The sequence below is a fragment of the Pongo abelii genome, chromosome 13, assembly GCF_028885655.2.
Source record: "Pongo abelii isolate AG06213 chromosome 13, NHGRI_mPonAbe1-v2.0_pri, whole genome shotgun sequence".
NCBI classification, from domain to species: Eukaryota; Metazoa; Chordata; class Mammalia; order Primates; family Hominidae; genus Pongo; species Pongo abelii.
The window spans coordinates 20,136,467-20,155,130 of record NC_071998.2 but is presented as its reverse complement, the minus strand read 5'-3'; the positions used below and the strand labels follow the sequence as shown (position 1 = coordinate 20,155,130).

General features: G+C 44.0%; 1 protein-coding gene across 1 annotated transcript in view; it reads left to right on the top strand.

Moving 5' to 3' along the window:
• The window catches only part of FRMPD1 (FERM and PDZ domain containing 1), a 100,245-nt gene that overhangs the window by 28,932 nt on the left and 52,649 nt on the right, over window positions 1–18,664 (top strand). The window contains exon 2 of the mRNA XM_002819604.4: window positions 17,291–17,395. Coding sequence (XP_002819650.4) covers window positions 17,295–17,395 — 101 coding nt within the window. The 5' untranslated portion in view covers window positions 17,291–17,294. The remainder of the gene's footprint in view (window positions 1–17,290; window positions 17,396–18,664) is intronic.

Sequence of the window (18,664 nt, the reverse complement as noted above, 5' to 3'; positions counted from 1 at the left end):
TGCAACCTTTGCTCACACTGCTAGCAGATCACTTCCTTTCTTTTGCTTTGAATTCTGATTAGGTGTGTATGTGTCTGACTTCTCTGGTGAAATGCAGGCTCCTTGAGGGTGAGAATTGTGCCTGCTTATCTGTGTCCCCCACAGCCCCCGTACTTGGCATATTGTTGATGATCATTGAGTGTTTCTTGAATCTGTGGATATTAGCATTGATTCAGAGAGGAAGAAATGGAAATAGGACCCATGGTGACATTTGTCCAGATGTGTCGTGGCTAAGCCCTTGGCTAGAGATTTGACTCAGAGAATTGGAAAGAAAGGGCAGAACCCTAGAGTTCTCTGGAGATATGTGTGGGAGATCTCAGAGTGATTAAAATTCTGCCTACCCGTGACCTCCAGCTTCAAGGCATTGATGCTGATTCTCTCTCTTTTCCCCTCTAGTACTTACCACTTTCTTTTTTTTTTTTTTTTATATGGAGTCTCAATCTGTTGCCCAGGCTGGAGTACAGTGGTGCAATCTCGGCTCACTGCAACCTCCACCTCCCAGGTTCAAGTGATTCTCCTTCCTCAGCCTCCCAAGTAGCTGGGATTACAGGCATGTGCCATCACGTCTGGCTAATTTCTGTATTTTTAGTAGAGACGGGGTTTCACCCTGTTGGCCAAGCTGGTCTCAAACTCCTGACCTCAAGTGATCCACCTACCTCAGCCTCTCAAAGTGCTGGGATTACAGGCACGAACCACCACACCCGGCGTACTTACCACTTTCCAACAGTCTTAATTTCCTTTTTTGTTCATTGTTTCTTGTCTAGTGAGAACCTGTATTAGAATGTAAGCTCCACAAGAGTAGTGATTTTTGTCTTTTTTGCTCCTAATGACTCCCAAGACCTAGAACAGTGCCAGGCACATAGAGGATACTGAATAAATACCTATAGAATAAATGAAGGAAGTGAAGGTATCGCAAGACCTGGAGTCACTGCAGAGTCAGCTGCACCTCTGCCATCAAAACACTTTCCAGGAACCTAATGTTCTGTGTGAGCCTCCCAAGTCAGGGCAGGGCCCAGAATAGCCCCAGATAGACCGCACTTGGCCTGGGCCCTTAGCTTTTCCAAGTAGGCTACACAGGCCCCATGGTCCTCATCAGCCTTTTAGGGCCCAGCACAGGTGCTTCTGGCATGGAGAAGCCTCTAATCTCGGTGCTCCCCTGACCTAGAGGTGATCTCCCTTCTTCTGAGCCCTTCCCCTCCATGCAGCCCTCTCTCACGGTCTTGCCATCTACCGTGTGTTGGAGCCCCTGGTGGGCAGACACTGTGGTTGCATCTTCCTGCTCCCCACAGACATTGGCATAGGGCCAGATGTTTGTTGGGTGAAAAACATCTTTTGAGAGAGCAGCAGTCTGCCCAAAACTGATGAGAAGTCTGGTGGCCAGAAGCATTTGGGGAACTGTAGTTTGTTTAAAGAAAGTCAGAAACTTCTGGTTTGAAAGGGCTTTGAGGTCATGTTTCTAACCCCATCACTTTTCTTTTTCTCCTTTTATGGCATTTGTTTTTGTAAAACACCTTTATTGTGATATAATTCATATACCATGCAATTTACTCATTCAAAGCATACAATTCAGAGGTTTTGGTATATTCGCAGATATGTACTAACATCAGCATAGTCAACTTGAGAACATTTTCATCTCCCCTAAAAGAAGTCTTTTACTCTTTCACTATCACTCCTCCATGCCCTGATTCCCCAACCCTAAGCAACCACTAATCTCTTTTCTGTCTCTACAGAGTTCCCTACTGGACTTTCATATGAATGGGATCATAGAATATGTGGTCTTTTGTGATTGGCTCCTTTCAGGAAGCACAGTATTTTCAAATTTTATCCATGTGTAACTCTTACCTTTACAGGTAGGAAAACAGACACGGAGGGAAGGGATGTGACTTGGGTCACATGTCCAGTTGGGAGCAGAGCAGGAACCTGATTGCTGTTCTCCTGTCTCCCTGCACAGTGCTCTTTCTCTGCACCAGGGTGGAGACAAGGGGTTCAGCAGCCACAGCTGACTCAGCAATGTCATTTGCCATCCATCACTGAGGCTGCTTGAGGGTAAGCAGTAAGACAAACATGGTGATGTGAGGCCTTACAGGTCACATCAACAACACCAGTGTTGGCATTGGTGTTCGTTTCAGCCCTTTCCCACATCCTTTCTAGGGATACTGTCTATCTGGTAAAGTGGATGACTTGTGTGACCAACTTCCAGTCTTCCACTAGGAGTGGCCTGGGTCCCCATCCCCTCAGATCCCTAGCAAGAGAAAGGCACAGCCTGGATCCCCATTAGATCTGCCTGTTCCTGTTGCCACCCTGTAGCTCTCAAAGGGCCATGCAGAGACCATCTGTACTGAGCTTGATAAGAGGCTAAGCCCTTTCTAAGAGATGTCTAATCCTGTTAGGCAGATGGGAAATCTGAGGGGCATGACGATGCCCTGAACTAGTGTTCCCAAAGGCTTGTCTTTGTACCACACGACACTCAAGACTATTTTAGTGGATATGTGAATGAGTGCTTTTTGTTTAAATTGCTATATATTTATTTTAATGTGCACCAAGAAAAAAACATATCCAGCATGATCAAACCTGTGGTTGAATGAATACTATTGTCTAGGATGAAGCTAAAACGGGAGGCACTGTATTATAGAATCTGTTTTATGCAGACCATGTTTTGCAGGTGTGGTGGTCTGGCAGTTTGTTGACATGGCAAAAGTCAGGAGGGCAGTTTGAGGTCAACTGTCTTTGGGGAATGCCACCCTGGGGTGATGGGGGTCCAGGATGCTTTCCCACCTCCTGCATCTCCTTTTCATCTGGTGTGCAAGGCAAGGTGAGATGGCAGAGGATACAGGCAGCCAGAACTTCTTGACATGAATGAAAGGCTCAGAAAACCTAGAGAACCAGCTGTGAGCATTGTTTTTTCTCTGGTCCATGATAAACCGCCTTTCAGGTATTCAATGCACTTTTCTATAATAAAAAGAGGGGAGGGGTTCCTGTTGGAGAGAGAGACTTAAAGGAGGGAAGGGAAGATGGAGGAGGAAGAAGAATGATATGTAGTGCCATCCCAAAATAAGAAATGAAAAGAAACAATTTGAGCTAGGCATAGTGGCTCATGCCTGTAATCCCAGCACTTTGGGAAGCCAAGGCAGGTAGATCACTGGAGGCCAGGAGTTCGAGACCAGCTGGGGCAACATAACAAGACCCCTGTCTCTACTAAAAATATAAGAAAACTAGCCGGGCGTGGTGGCACGTGCCTGTAATCCCCGCTACCCTGGAGGCTGAGGTGAGAGAATCACTTGAACCCAGGAGGCAGAGGCTTCAGTGAGCCAAGATGGGGCCACTGCACTCCAGCCTGGGAGACAAAGCCAGACTCTGTCTCAAAAAAAAAAAAAAAAAAAAGAAAGAAAAGAAAAAAGAAAATAAACAATTGGCTTTACCTCAGCTTCTTATGGCCACAGGTGAAATGACGTGTGAGGTTAAAATATCAGGGCCTGTGTTGCTGTGAAAGACTTGACTGAGATCCCTGAGTAGGGAAGAGAGGTTTGAAACTCCTTCCTGGGGTCCTGGTTGTAACTGCACTTTGAGGAATAATCATGTGGTCTAATAGATAAGTCCCCCTTCCTTCCTTTCTAAGAATGTCATTTTTCTGATAAAGTGTCATAGCAATCTGAATTCTTTTTAAGAAATTCATGCAGATGTGTGAGCCCGTTATCACTCACTAAGCTATGATCACGGTAATGAACCAAGGCAACATCAAATGATTGACATTAGAAATGTAATGTGAACTTCCCTAAAATATCTGCCAGTAGCTTTTCCTTTGGGCTTAGAAGGTTCCATAGTTATAGCTGCTTATTGTTCTGGGGTTCTCATCTTAGCATAGCATTTCAGACATCTGTAACTCGCTGTTATTAATTCAACAAATCTCGATTGAGCTGAAGGCATTCTGCTAGGCTCTGCAGGGATTGTAAAGAAACAGGGTACTTTTCTCCCCTACCCTCAAGGAGTTTACAATCTGAGGGACAGAAAACAAGACCTGAATCCATATGAAGTTAGAAAACACAAGACAAGAGCATAAAGGAGATGATCACAGGCTGTATGGAAGAGCAAGACTACACAGCAGCTCTGTGATTGGGGAACCTGGTGAAACATGGTAGGCGGGTGGCCAGGAACTCATCCTAAATGTGGTGGGTTTGAGCTAAGTGTTGACAGTTACATAGGATTTGAATAAGTCCCAGAAAGTGGAAGAGATCAGAACAAAGACACAAGAAGAGCTACCTCGGGGCTTTTTTTTGAGAGGCAGAGAAGCTTCAGAACAGAGAATTACTTGACAGGAGAAGGATGGGCCTTGGGTTCCCTTTGGCCACTTTGAGGAAGTTTTTTAACCTCTCCAAGCCTCAATGTCTTGTCTTCCAAATGGAGTTACGGATTCCCACTATGTGGGGTTGTTATGAGGAGTGAATGAAATCTACAGGTGAAAATGTTAGTTTCCCTCCTTCCCCAAATTGGCCAAGAGAGCAGTCTTTTGGGGGCAATAGTGGGAGACAGAGTTGGACATCCAGGAAGATGTTGGATTTTAGGGATGGGGATCCCTGGAAGACTTAAGCGACAAGATAATACAATTTTACAATTGGCAGATACTTAGAAAAATGCAATGTTAAGATAAAGGGATAACCAGAGGCTTGACAACTTGTGCAATTCTAGGATTAATTAAAGGCAAAGCCAGGAAGGAAACCAGGTCTCCTGATATCTAGTTCAGTGCTCTTTTCAGCATTCCCTAGGTTTTATCTGGAGGGAGGTTAGAAATGCAAATTCTTGGGCCCTACCCTAGACCTCCTGAAGCAGAAACTCTGTGGCTCAGACATCTATGCTTTAACCAGTCTTCCAGGTGCTTCTAATGCTTATAGGGTTTTACTAAGAAAAAATGGTGGAAAGATGAGAAAAACAGATTCCTTACAGAGTTGGGGTTATTACTTACTGGCAAGCAAAGGAGGACAGAAGGGTGAAGCTGGGCACCAGAAATAAACATTTTTTCTTTTCATTTTAAAATTAAGATACAATTCACATACCATCAAATTGACCCTTTAAATTATACAATTAGTGGTTTTTAGAATATTCACAAAATTGTGCAGCTATCACCACTGTCTAATTTTAGGACATTTTTATCGCCTTAAAAAGACATCTCTCACCCATTAGCAGTCAGTTCCCATTTCCCTTCCCACTGCCTTCACAACCACTAATCAGTTTTCTATCTCTATACATTTACCTGTTCTAGACATTTCATATAAATGGAATCTGACATTTATATGAAATCATGTAGCCTTTTGTGTCTGGCTTCTTTCACTTAGCGTAATGCTTTCAAGGTTCATCCATGCCGTACCGTGCATCAAGACCTCATTCCTTTTTGTGGCAGAAATAGACTTCTTCTACTTCAAACTTTTGCCACACACAAATTTGGTCACACAACTGAGCTCACACTGCCTCAGAAAAAGAGATGTTTCTTGGGCATATTTCCGTAGAACTTTATAGTTTTCAAAGCATTGTCACAGCATAATGGAATGTAAGCCTTACACCAACCCTGATTGATAGGCTGGGCAGGGGTCGTTATCATTGTTTTTGCAGATGAGAAAACAAACTGGAGAGGGGAGTGTTCTGTGCGAATCCAGTACACTACTGTGCCTGTTCATTGAAGTGCGAGTAGGAATTTGATGGGTGTGCAGGCAGGGAGTATGGACTAGGCAAAGGAACAGTATCTGCAGAGACACGAGGGCATGAGAAACCAAAGTCTTTGTGGGGAACAACAGGTAATACAGTTCTGCAGAGTGTTGTGTGAGGGAGATGAAGTTGGCGGGTAGGCAGGGCCAGATCACAAAAGGCTTTGGCTGCCATCCCAAGGCCGGGGGGAGGCAGTGGGATGGAATGGCTGAGTCCAGCTTCAGAGACAAGCAAGCTAATCTGATTTTTAATTCCAGTTCTGCCACTTCTTTTTTTTTTTTTTTTTTTTATGGTGAAAATATTTTTAATACAAAGGTTTTATCTATGTGATTTTTTGTTTGTTTGTTTTAGTCTGTGTATGTGAAGCCAAAAATTGGGCTAGCCCTGAGGGAAGAAGGGCTAGGGCGCGCAATGAGCCACCAAGGAATTCTGCCAGGGTTGGAGTTGGAAGGACAATTCGTTGGGGGCCTGAGATGAGAAGGAGGAGGAGGAGGTGATTGCCGCCAGTCTTCTGCAGTTGCTCTTTTTTTTTTTTTTTTTTTAAATTTATGAAGTATTTATTGATGATTCTTGGGTGTTTCTCGGAGAGGGGGATATGGGAGGGTCATAGGATAATAGTGGAGAGAAGGTCAGGAGATAAACACATGAACAAAGGTCTCTGGTTTTCCTAGGCAGAGGACCCTGCGGCCTTCTGCAGTGTTTGTGCCCCTGGGTACTTGAGATTAGGGAGTGGTGATGACTCTTAAAGAGCATGCTGCCTTCAAGCATCTGTTTAACAAAGCACATCTTGCACCGCCCTTAATCCATTTAACCCTGAGTTGACACAGCACATGTTTCAGAGAGCACGGGGCTGGGGGAAAGGCCATAGATCAACAGCATCCCAAGGCAGAAGAATTTCTCCTAGTCAGAACAAAATGGAGTCTCCTATGCCCACCTCTTTCTACACAGACACAGCAACAATCTGATCTCTCCTTCCTTTCCCCACACTTCCTCCTCTTCTCTTCAACAAAACCGCCATCGTCCTCATGGCCCGCTCCCAATGGTCGCTGTCTCTTCGGAGCTGTTGGGTACACCTCCCAGACAGGGCAGCCGGGCAGAGGCGCTCCTCACCTCCCAGACGGGGCGGCTGGGCAGAGGCGCTCCTCACCTCCCAGAAGGGGCGGCTGGGCAGAGGCGCTCCTCACTTCCCATATGGGGTGGCAGCCGGGAAGAGGCGCTCCTCACTTCCCAGATGGGGCAGCCGGGCAGAGGCGCTCCTCACCTCCCAGATGGGGCAGCCGGGCATAGGCGCTCCTCACCTCCCAGATGGGGCAGCCGGGAAGAGGCGCTCCTCACTTCCCAGATGGGGCAGCCGGGCAGAGGTGCTCCTCACTTCCTCCCAGACGGGGTGGCGGCCGGGCAGAGGCGCTCCTCACTTCCCAGACGGGGCGGCCGGGCAGAGGTGCTCCTCACTTCCTCCCAGACGGGGTGGCGGCTGGGCAGAGGCGCTCCTCACCTCCCAGACGGGGTGGCCGGGCAGAGGCGCTCCTCCCTTCCCAGACGGAGTGGCCAGGCAGAGGCGCTCCTCACCTCCCAGAGTGGGCGGCCAGGCAGAGGCGCTCCTCACTTCCCAGAGTGGGCGGCCGGGCAGAGGCGCTCCTCACTTCCCATACGGGGTGGCAGTCGGGTAGAGGCGCTCCTCACTTCCTCCCAGACGGGGTGGCGGCCAGGCAGAGGCGCTCCTCACTTCCCAGACGGGGTGGCGGCCAGGCAGAGGCGCTCCTCACTTCCCAGATGGGGCAACCGGGCAGAGGCGCTCCTCACTTCCCAGATGGGGCAACCGGGCAGAGGCGCTCCTCACTTCCTCCCAGACGGGGTGGCGGCCAGGCAGAGGCGCTCCTCACTTCCCAGACGGGGTGGCGGCCAGGCAGAGGCGCTCCTCACTTCCCAGATGGGGCAACCGGGCAGAGGCGCTCCTCACTTCCCAGATGGGGCAACCGGGCAGAGGCGCTCCTCACTTCCTCCCAGACGGGGTGGCGGCCAGGCAGAGGCGCTCCTCACCTCCCAGACGGGGCGGCCGGGCAGAGGCACTCCTCACCTCCCAGACGGGGCGGCTGGGCAGAGGCGCTCCTCACCTCCCAGAAGGGGCGGCTGGGCAGAGGCGCTCCTCACTTCCCATATGGGGTGGCAGCCGGGCAGAGGCGCTCCTCACTTCCCAGACGGGGTGGCGGCGAGGCAGAGGCGCTCCTCGCTTCCCAGACGGGGTGGCGGCGAGGCAGAGGCGCTCCTCACTTCCCATATGGGGTGGCGGCCGGGCAGAGGCGCTCCTCACTTCCCAGACGGGGTGGCGGCCGGGCAGAGGCGCTCCTCACTTCCCAGATGGGGCGGCCGGGCAGAGGCGCTCCTCACTTCCTCCCAGACGGGGTGGCGGCCAGGCAGAGGCGCTCCTCACCTCCCAGACGGGGTGGCCGGGCAGAGGTGCTCCTCATCTCCCAGACGGGGCGGCCGGGCAGAGGTGCTCCTCACTTCCTCCCAGACGGGGTAGCAGCCGGGCAGAGGGGCTCCTCACCTCCCAGATGATGGGCGGCCGGGCAGAGGCGCTCCTCACTTCCCAGATAGGGCGGCCGGGCAGAGGGGCTCCTCACATCCCAGACGATGGGCGGCCAGGCAGAGATGCTCCTCACTTCCTAGACGGGGTGGCGGCGGGGCAGAGGCTGTAATCTTAGCACTTTAAGAGGCCAAGGCAGGAGGCTGGTAGGTGGAGGTTGCAGCGAGCCGAGATCACACCACTGCACTCCAGCCTGAGCACCATTGAGCATTGAGTTAGCGAGACTCCGTCTGCAATCCCAGCACCTCGGGAGGCCGAGGCAGGCAGATCACTCGAGGCCAGGAGCTGGAGACCAGCCCGGTCAACACGGTGAAACCCCATCTCCACCAAAAATACAAAAACCATTCAGGCGTGGCGGCGCGCGCCTGCAATCCCAGGCACTCGGCAGGCCGAGGCAGGAGAGTCACAGGAGCCCGAGGCAGGGAGGTTGCAGCGAGCCGAGATCGTGGCAGTACAATCCAGCTTCGATAACAGCGGGAGACCGAAAAAAGAAGGAGAGGGAGACCGAAGAAAGGGGAGGGAGAGGGAGGGGGAGGGGGAGGGGGAGGGGGAGAGGGAGAGGGAGTTCTGCCACTTCTTTGCTGTATGCTCTTAGCCAGGTTACTTAACTTCTTCATGCCTCAGTTTCCTTTTTTTGTAAATGAGAATTGTTATAAGCATTAAATAAGATAACCTGTGTACATTGATTAGCTAGTGCATGGCACATAGTAAGTGGTAATATTGTTAGCATAGTTATGTTATTGATATTACTATAATTCTTGAGCTCAGACTTTATCCTAAAGATGAAGGGGAACCACTGGGGGATTTTTGAAAATAAAAGTGATGTGATTAGAATTACATTTTATATCACTCTGTCAGTCACATGGAGGACAGATTGACGAAGAGTAAGGAGACTGGCTGGGGGTTATTGTAGCACTTCAGATAGAAAGTTTGAACTCAGGCAGTAGCACTGAGAAAGGAGAGGAGATGAGAGATTAAGACAATTGGGACCAAGGTCAACAGAATTTGGTGACTGAATCAATGTGGGGCACAAAACAGGGAAAGAGTCAGTCATGATTCCCCAATTTTTTTTATTTTTGAGACAGGGTCTTACTCTGTCACCCAGGCTACAGTGCAGTGGCACAATCATGGCTCACTGCAACCTCAACCTCCTGGGCTCAGGTGATCCTCCTACCTTAGCCTCCTGATTAGCTGGGATTACAGGTGTGCACTACCATGTTCAGCGAACTTTTTTTATTTTCAGTACAGACAGGATTTCACTATGTTGCCCAGGCTGGTCTCAACTCCTGGGCTTAAGCAGTCCTCCCTGCTCAGCCTCCCAAAGTGCTTGGATTACAGGCATGAGCCACTGCACCCAGCCGAGATGTCTTTCAAGAACAGTGTCTCAAGTAGCACTTGTAAAACTTTTACATCTCCCAGAGAGAAAGATAATGAACTTGAGTCAATACCTGAATAATATGCTGCAAAATACGTGAACATAATCTTTCTTTTTCAAATGATCATTCTCTTTTCCTTTTTTAAAACAAGTTTTAAGGATGATTCTTTAATCTTTGCAGTTTAAAAATTTGAGTTGATATGTGAAGAGTCTTCCTTGTGGCATACCTGAGAGTTGTATTTTGTGTTCTTTATTTTTGAAACATATTTTTCAGCTTAATAAATTTGCCTTTCGGCTGGGCGCGGTGTGGCTCACACCTGTAATCCCAGCACTTTGGGAGGCCAAGGCGGGTGGATCACAAGGTCAGGAGATCGAGACTATCCTGGCTAACACGGTGAAACCCTGTCTCTACTAAAAATACCAAAAAAAAAAAAAAAAAATTTAGCCAGGCATGGTGGCGGGCGCCTGTAGTCCCGGCTACTCGGGAGGCTGAGGCAGGAGAATGGCGTGAACCCGTGAGGCGGAGATTGCAGTGAGCCGAGATCGCGCCACTGCACTCCAGCCTAGGCGAGAAAGCAAGACTCTGTCTCAAAATAAATAAATTAATAAATAAATTTGCCTTTCATTATTTCTTTGATTACAGTTTTGTGTGCTCCTTTTCCATTTTCTCCGCTAGCCCTATTATTTGTAAGTTGAAATCTTCAATCTGATTCTGTGCCTGACAGTTTTTCTTGAAGCGCTCTCTAGTTTTATTTACAATTTCAATTTAGCGCGAGTGATTTTGGGCACTTCAGTTTCCTTTTTATCCTTTGCTGCCTCCACTGATGTTTTCATTTCTCAATAGATTGTGCTAGTTTCCTGAAGTCTTTTATTATCACATTTTGTATCCGTTTTGAAGGGTTTATAACCTTAATTGTCTGTTTGCATTTAAAATAGCTATCACCTTGACATATTTAGTCTTCTTCTCCATTTACAAAATATTTTGAGAGAGTTTGCGTTTTTATATTCACATTGTTGCAGGCAACCAGAGTTGTGTTCAATTTGAGGGTCCATGCCTTTTAAGATATTTTTCCAAGTTGATGTGTGCTCTAAAAAGATCTTACTACAAGGAACTGTTGAAGGAGCTGAGGATGTTTAATTTGGGGCAAAGGAGACTGAAAGGCTGAAATATTTCTATGTTTGAATCCAGAAAGGGAGCTGATTTATTCTGGGTGGTGGCGGTAGGAGTGGCCAGAGGGCAGCACTGGTGTGGAGGACTGAAGCTGCAGACGAGTGGAATTCAGCTTTATGTAAAGAAACTTTCTAACAATAAGATGGGTCCAACAGGGAATGACAGAACATAAGAGGCCAGATGACTTCTTGGCAGTGGGACTGTAGAGAAGATTCAAATGTTTTGGATGATGTGGACATTTACTTCCTTCCATTAGCCCAGCAATGCAGAGGCTAACATTAAAACCATTAGCAGGTCATTCGCTTGACTTTAAACTCTCCTGCTCAGACCTTGCTGAGTCAGGGAGCACTTTTAATGGCTTGGTTGATGTAGGCATTTGTTTAGTCTTTGGGGATCCCTGGATGAAGGTACCTGCCTACCCACAGTCCAGATATATAACACAAATTAATTCTCTTAATTAGAACCATGTATGTTTATAGAAACCAATTAGCTAAATTATATTTGGCAGCAGTTTCTTAAAAAGTAACCACTGTAGTTTGAAGACCTTCAAAAGGCGTGGAAAGGCTCGATGGCCTTCAGTCCTGTGGATATGTTCGAGATCCCTGACAACTCTGCAATCATGTGGAAACTATAAGAATGTAGAGATCAGACATTGTGCCTCTTCCAGTGCTGTACTTACTTCAGGATTTCCAACTACTCTCGGTAATGTGGGGCTTTGAAGTTTGAGACAGACTGCAACAGATACCATCTTGCCTGGCTCTGAGATCTAGTGGAGACCTCAGATTGCATGAATGGAAGGAACTGTAGAAGTCATCTGTTCCATGTATTCCATGGATGTGTCCCTCTACGCCATCCTCGTGTCCCTTCTGCTATATTCATGCAGTTTATGCAGTATCCCCTGGAATACCTTCAGTGTCCAAGATCTTAACAATTCTTGAGGAAACCCATTCCATGCTTGGATCTACCAGGAACATGAATTTCTTGCCTTAGTCTGAGCTGGAGTCCCCCACACTGTGGCATTTCCCCATTAATCCTGTCTCTAAATTCCAGAATCATGTGGAATATGTGTCTTCCACTTGGTGGCCCTTAGGCTCTTTGTGAACCATGATCGTGTGGGCCACCCCCAAGTTTTTATTTAATAAACATTCTTTGATTTTTCAATGTGTTTTCATATGACTTGCTTTTAAATCTCCTTTCCTAGACCCCATAGGAAAGCGTGATGCTCAGACATAAGACAGACCAAGTTAATATCAATATCCTAGAATTTCCAATGGACTTGATCCCAGAGGGGGCCCGACTGGGGCAGTTGATATTTCAAAACAATATCCCATGGGTTTTGCTAGATATTTATTCTGCTGTCTTCTGTGTTTTGTCTCTGTTTTGTCAGGACACTATAACCTACATTCTTGATCCTCCATGGTAAGTCTCAAAGAAATATGATGTTATTTTGTGTTCTTGGCAAAGGAACATCAAATAATCCTTATTATAAAAGAGCTTTTACAAATTGGCGACAAGAAGGCAAACATTCCAGCAGAAAAATAAGGAAAAATCAGACAGTAAAGTAATAAGAAATAAATATAAATGGCCAAGAGCACATGAAAAATGTTGAGCTGTGCTAGTAATCAAATAACTTCCAATCACAGCTGTAATGAGTTCTGATCTGGAAAGATATACAGGATACATTTGCAGGTTAAAAAATACAAAGTGCAGACTGCTGAGTATAACATTCTATTTTTGTAGAAAAGATGTGTTAATATACATGATATAGGTCTCTATTAATTCAGGACAAAGATAGTATGAATACATACCAAATTGTTAACTGTGTTAACCTCTAGGGGAATGGGTTGGATGCTTGAAGTAGGATGCTTATTTTATATAATTTTCAATGTGATGGATTTATGTGTGATATTTAATTTTTAAAATATTTTCCTATATGTACAAGAAATATATTTTTATATGGGAAACATATATACAAGTATATACATTTCCTATTTATAAATATATATTTAATTATATATAAATATATATTTAAGCCAATAACTGAATGCTGCTTTCAATCCCATTAGCAGATATTTTAAAAAATGACAATGTCTTGTTTTTATAAGAATATGGAGGATAATTTACTTTTGTCTTCTGTGTTTTTCAAAATATGAATCTTTAAGTCAATAATTTCCATCCTATTGGCAAAGTTTTTTTAAGTGATAATATTCAAAAGGTCTGTCCTGGCAGGAGTGCAAACTGGTAACTTCTTGGAGGCAATTTGACAATATACATCCAAATTCTTAAAAGTGAACATATGTTTATGTCCAATAATTTCACTTCTAGGAATTTATCCCCCCAAAAATATCTGGGAAGTAGCCATTTGCCATGAATAAAGATTTTTATTGTAAAGCTTCCATAATAGTGAAAAATTGGAAACAACCCAAATGTCCAATGATAGATTTATTAAATAAATTACGATATGATCAGAGAAAATAATACCATATAACCATTTTAAATGATGGTGTAGATGCTTAAATATTAATATGGAATGATGTTTATGAAATCGTAAGTGGGAAGGTATAATTTTAATTAAGAAACATATATACATGTGTAAGCATGAAAAATGATGAAAAATTAACTTGCTAATTGGGAGGTAGTGATTGTAGCTAATTGTAAGTGATTTTATTTTCATTATTTTTTCTGTGTATGCTATTAGAAGAATATATTACTTCGGTTTTTAAAACTAAGTTAAAAATTATTAAAAATCATTTAATAAAATAGTATTAAGGGTTTATAATAGAAATCAGCATTTTCTGCCCCACTCCTCCTCACCCTTGAATTTCTCTTCTTAGAAGCTCTTTCAACTCTTCTAGCCATTTCCTCTGGTATTTTCCTGCATATTTCTTAGAAATATGCTTGCATTCTTATTTTCTAATGTATTAATTTTGGACATTATCTAATTATTATGATAAACGAGGATTTAGCTCTTAGGCTACTACACCTGCTTCCCTTCACCATATCATTCCAATATCATTACATCACTGTTCTTGAGAAACCATTTTTCAGTGTTTACATTATCATGATAATGTAAATATTGTTCATTGTTGAGCCAAGCAGTGAACTATAATTTTATTTTCTTATACAACTTTTTATTTTCCTTGGATTTCATAATTCCCTCTGTTTTTGATCTGCTTAGTTTTTCATGTACTTATTGCTAATTCTCCCATACCCTCCAACAGCCTCTCAGTGAAATTTTCTACACAAACACATCAGACAACTTATCTATTTCTATTTCTTTTCCCTAAGACCTCTGTCTTCATGCATCTCAACAGTTGCTCTCTAGGTCTTTTATACAGGTGTTACCTTAATGCATCCCTTCACAGTCATCTGGGATGCTTATTTTGCCTCTTATCTATATTCCATCCCTAACATCCTGAATCTAATTTCTTTTTTCCTTACTTCCTTGTTTTGGAGGAGCACATCGTCTGTCAGCATCCTGAGAAAGGATGTGTGAAAGGTAAATTTTTAGAGACCTGAACATCTAAAAATGTCTTTTGTACTTGATTGGTAGTTTGATAGGGTATCGAATTCTAGACTGAGAATGCTTTTCCCTCAAAAATTTGAGAACTTCAATGGCTCCCAGCTTCCATTGTTATTACTGAGAAGTTTAGTGCCATTTTTAATTTCATTTGTTTGTATGTAATCTTTTTTTTTTCCTCTCTGGAAGTTTAGAAGATATTTTCTGTTTCTAGTTTCTGAAATTTTACAATGTTGTTACTTGATGTGGGTCTTTTTTCATTCACTAGGGTGGGCAATCAGTATATATTCTTAATTTGAAAATTTAAGTTCTTCAGGAAATTTTTATTGAATTATTTGGCAGTTTCCTTACCTCCATTTCCTTTATTTTCTACTTCTGGAACTTCTATTAGATGAATATTACACTTCCTGGACAGATACTATACATTTATTGTCTTTTATGTTTTCTCTGTCTTTGGCTTTGGTTACTCTTCCTACAGTCTTTCATTGACTTTATTTTTCTGTTTTTATTAATAATTGAATTTTTTATTCTAGCTGCCTTATTTTTAATTTCCAAGTGTTCATTCTTATTCTCTGATAGTTTATTTTTAAAAAATCCTCTTCTTGTTTCATGAATATAATACTTTATCTTTTTGAAGATTTAAGTTATAGATTGAAATTTTTTTCTTCTGTTTTCTACATTGTCTCTGTTTCTTCTGAATTTTTCTATTTGTTTTGGTCTGTTTTTTATAATGCATGCTTTCCTTAAATATTTATTCATAAGTAAGAGTAAAGCAGTAAAACAAATAATTGGAAACTTTGTATGATGGGTTATGATGGGTCTGGCTCATTGATTAATACATTTCAATGCATGGTGATCTGGCAGCAAGTTACCTTTTCACTGCAGGGATCCTGAAAATGTCAATATCTGAAGGTCTTTTCTCTGGTGCTATTCAGTTCTCCAGAGAAGGATTCTCTAATCTTTTGCTTGGGACATGTCTCAGTCTGTTTTGTGTTGCTATATAATATCACAGACTGGGTAATTTATGAGGAAAAGAAATTTATTTCTCACAGTTCTGGAGGCTGGAAAGTCTAATATTGAGGTGCTGGCATCTGGTAAGGGCCTTCTTACTGTATCATCCCATGGAAGAAGGTGGAAGGGCAAAAGAGCACACAAGAGAGTGTGGAAAGAGGCCAAAGTTATCCTTTTATCAGGAACTCACTCCCACAGTAATGGCATTAATCCATTCATGAAGACACAGCCTTCATGACCTAATCACCTCTTATAAGTTTCACCTCTCAACCCTGTTGCAATGGAAATTAAGTTTTCAACACATGAACTTCAGGAACACATTCAAACCATAGCAGGATATAAAGTACTCACTGACAGTATTCAGAGAACTGGGCACAGGAAGAGGTCTTGTCATTCAGTTAGAAGAGTTTTACTTACTTCTTCTATTTTAATTCCTGTACCGTCTATTGTGCCAAGTCTCCCCAAGCTTCTCTTGTTCGTTTTCTCCAGAAAATAAGCCTCTTGTCTTCAGTAGGATGGGAAAGAGATAGTTGTCTAGGTGGGTATTTCCATATTTTCAACCTTATGCTCATCCTTGCTTTCTCCTGTACTTTACTGCCCCTAATTCCTGAGCCACTGGGCAAATCAGCACCCCTAGATTGGATCATGGTACAGAAAAAGCACATTAGTGAAAAACTGGTAAAATTTGAACATAGTCTATAGTTCAGTTAATAATATTATACCAATGTTAATTTCTTAATTTTTACAAAGGTAAAATTATTATGTAAGATGTTACTATTAGGGAAAGCTGAATGAAGGGATATGGGAACCCTATATTATCTTTGCAAGCTTTTTATACATCTAAAAGTGTTCCAAGATAATTTTTTTAAAAGAATAAGACAGTCTGGGTGTGGTGGCTCATGCCTATAATCCCAGCACTTTGGGAGGCCAAGGCGGGCAGATCACTTGAGGTCAGGAGTTCAAGACCAGCCTGGCCAACATGGTGAAACCCCATCTCTACTAAAATACAAAAATTAGCCAGGTGCAGAGGCATGTGCCTGTAGTCCCAGCTACTCGGGAGGCTGAGGCAGGAGAATAATTTGAACCCGGGAAGTGGAGGTTGCTGTGAGCCAAGATCGTGCCACTGCACTCCAGCCTGGGTGACAGAGCGAGACTCCATCTCAAAAAAAGAAAAGAAAAGAAAAGAAAGTCTGTAAGGACAAATGGAAAACAAGAGCAGTGATTACGTATGGGCATGGGAACTGGGTGGGTAGGAGCAAGGAAGGGTATAAGACAGACTTTTCACCGTCTACATATTTTTTATTATGATAAGAACACTTGAGATCTACCCTCTTAAATTTTTAAGCACACAATACAGTAACTGTCTATCTTTTTTATAAGCTAGTGTTGAATTATGTAAGTGAAATACTTATTCAAAAATTAAATAGAAAAGATTGAACAAAAGCAGCAGCGCTCAGAGGAATCTGCACCATGTGATGAAGAATGCTTCCATGTTCATGGGGTTTCTGATGCAGGCCAAACTGAACCGCATTGTCCAGGGTTGCACACATAGTTGGGAGAGGGAAGGACGGTGTCACATGGTAAGGTGTATCTCTTCCTATGGGGCACAGTCACAAAGTTTGAGAAACGTTATCTATTTTACTCTCTCATCCTTATGTTTAACTGTTTAAGATACAAACCCAGTCTGTTTGCTGCAAGATTGAGGGTTGCTAAAGTTGTTCACTCTGTGAACATTGAGCACCTGTTTATGTTGATTTTAGACAAAAGGAGAACACTAGTTATTTGATCAGCATGTCTTACAATGGGCAAATAAAGGAAGCATCATCCTGATTTATCAAAATCCTCTTTAGAATATTTTGGTTAGCATCTTAAGAACACTCTTCTTCCTTTTAGGTAAATGGAAGAGCTGGAGACCAGTTTATTCCAGACACGGAAAGCACATAGAATAGAACAAATGGTGGCAAGATGGCTTCGGCGCTCTCGGGACAGCTCGGCCCGGTAAGCCTCCTGGGTTTGCTGAGATTTCTATCTATAAAGGTCTGGTGTCCCAGGGGGAGGAGCTTGTGCTGGTCCTGGCCACACCTTGGGATTGCTGTCTCCGGCTTGCTTTGTTCCTACACCATATGGTGGGAGCAGTGTGAACAGGTCAGCAATTTTGCTGGAGTGCTTTTCCCTGTACCCTACCCCCAACATGTACCTACACACACACAGACACACCCCAACTCACACACACTTACAACATTTACAAACACACTGACAGACATACACACAGAAATACACTCATACATACTCGTACACACATGCATATACACTCTCTGGAGCACACATACATACACTCTTTTGATCTCTCTCTCTCTGACACACACACAGACACACACACACACACACACACACACACACATACACACCTCTTGTCTTAGTACTTGACATGAAAGTCTGGTAATCTGCTGTTTATATTCTTTCTGTGTCTTCGTTTCCAGCAGCTGTTCCTTCCTTGCAGTCCCTATGTCATTCTAAACAAAATAAAATGAAATCAAATACAGATCTGATTTGACTGCTACAGGAGAACTTTCAAATATGTTCTGTTTTGAAGCTTTCATTTTTGCTTGGATTTCCCATCTGGCCCTGCCACAGAGATGAAATATCACGTGTCAGGTGTTTCTGAGACACACATTCTTCCAAAGGAACTGGAAACAGCTGTTCTGCTGCCGAGTAATAAACTTTGCTCAGGGCTCCACTGCCCTGTGGCCAAGTTCTCTGATCCTCACACACCGAGGTCAGATAAAATGGGGCTCCCTTTTACAGATGAAACACCTAAGGCTCACAGAGTGACTTGTTTAGGACCACTCTTACCCCATGCTCAGAAAGCTTGGATGGGTCCCCATTTATTGTAGGAGCAAGCTTAAACATTTTTGGTCTGACGTTTCAAGCTGCAATCCTTTCCAGCTATTTGTCTTACTACTCTGCTTCCTTCACAATGTGCTCCAGCTAAAGGCAACACTTATTGTTCTACCACAAGCACCCTCTCTTCTCTTTCACCCCTTGGACCTGGGCTCCTGGGCCAGATCCCTTCCTGCCATCTCCATGTGGCCAGAACCCCCCGCAGCTTAAGGCTTGGCTGAAGTGCTGGGTCTTCCATGAAGCGTTCCTCTGTCTAGAGTCAGGATGAATTTCTCCATAGCACCCCATAGTATTTTATTTGTAGCATTGGCACTGTGCTCCCCCTGGTGCGTTCAACTTTTCGAGCCCATTAATTTCCTTTCTCCT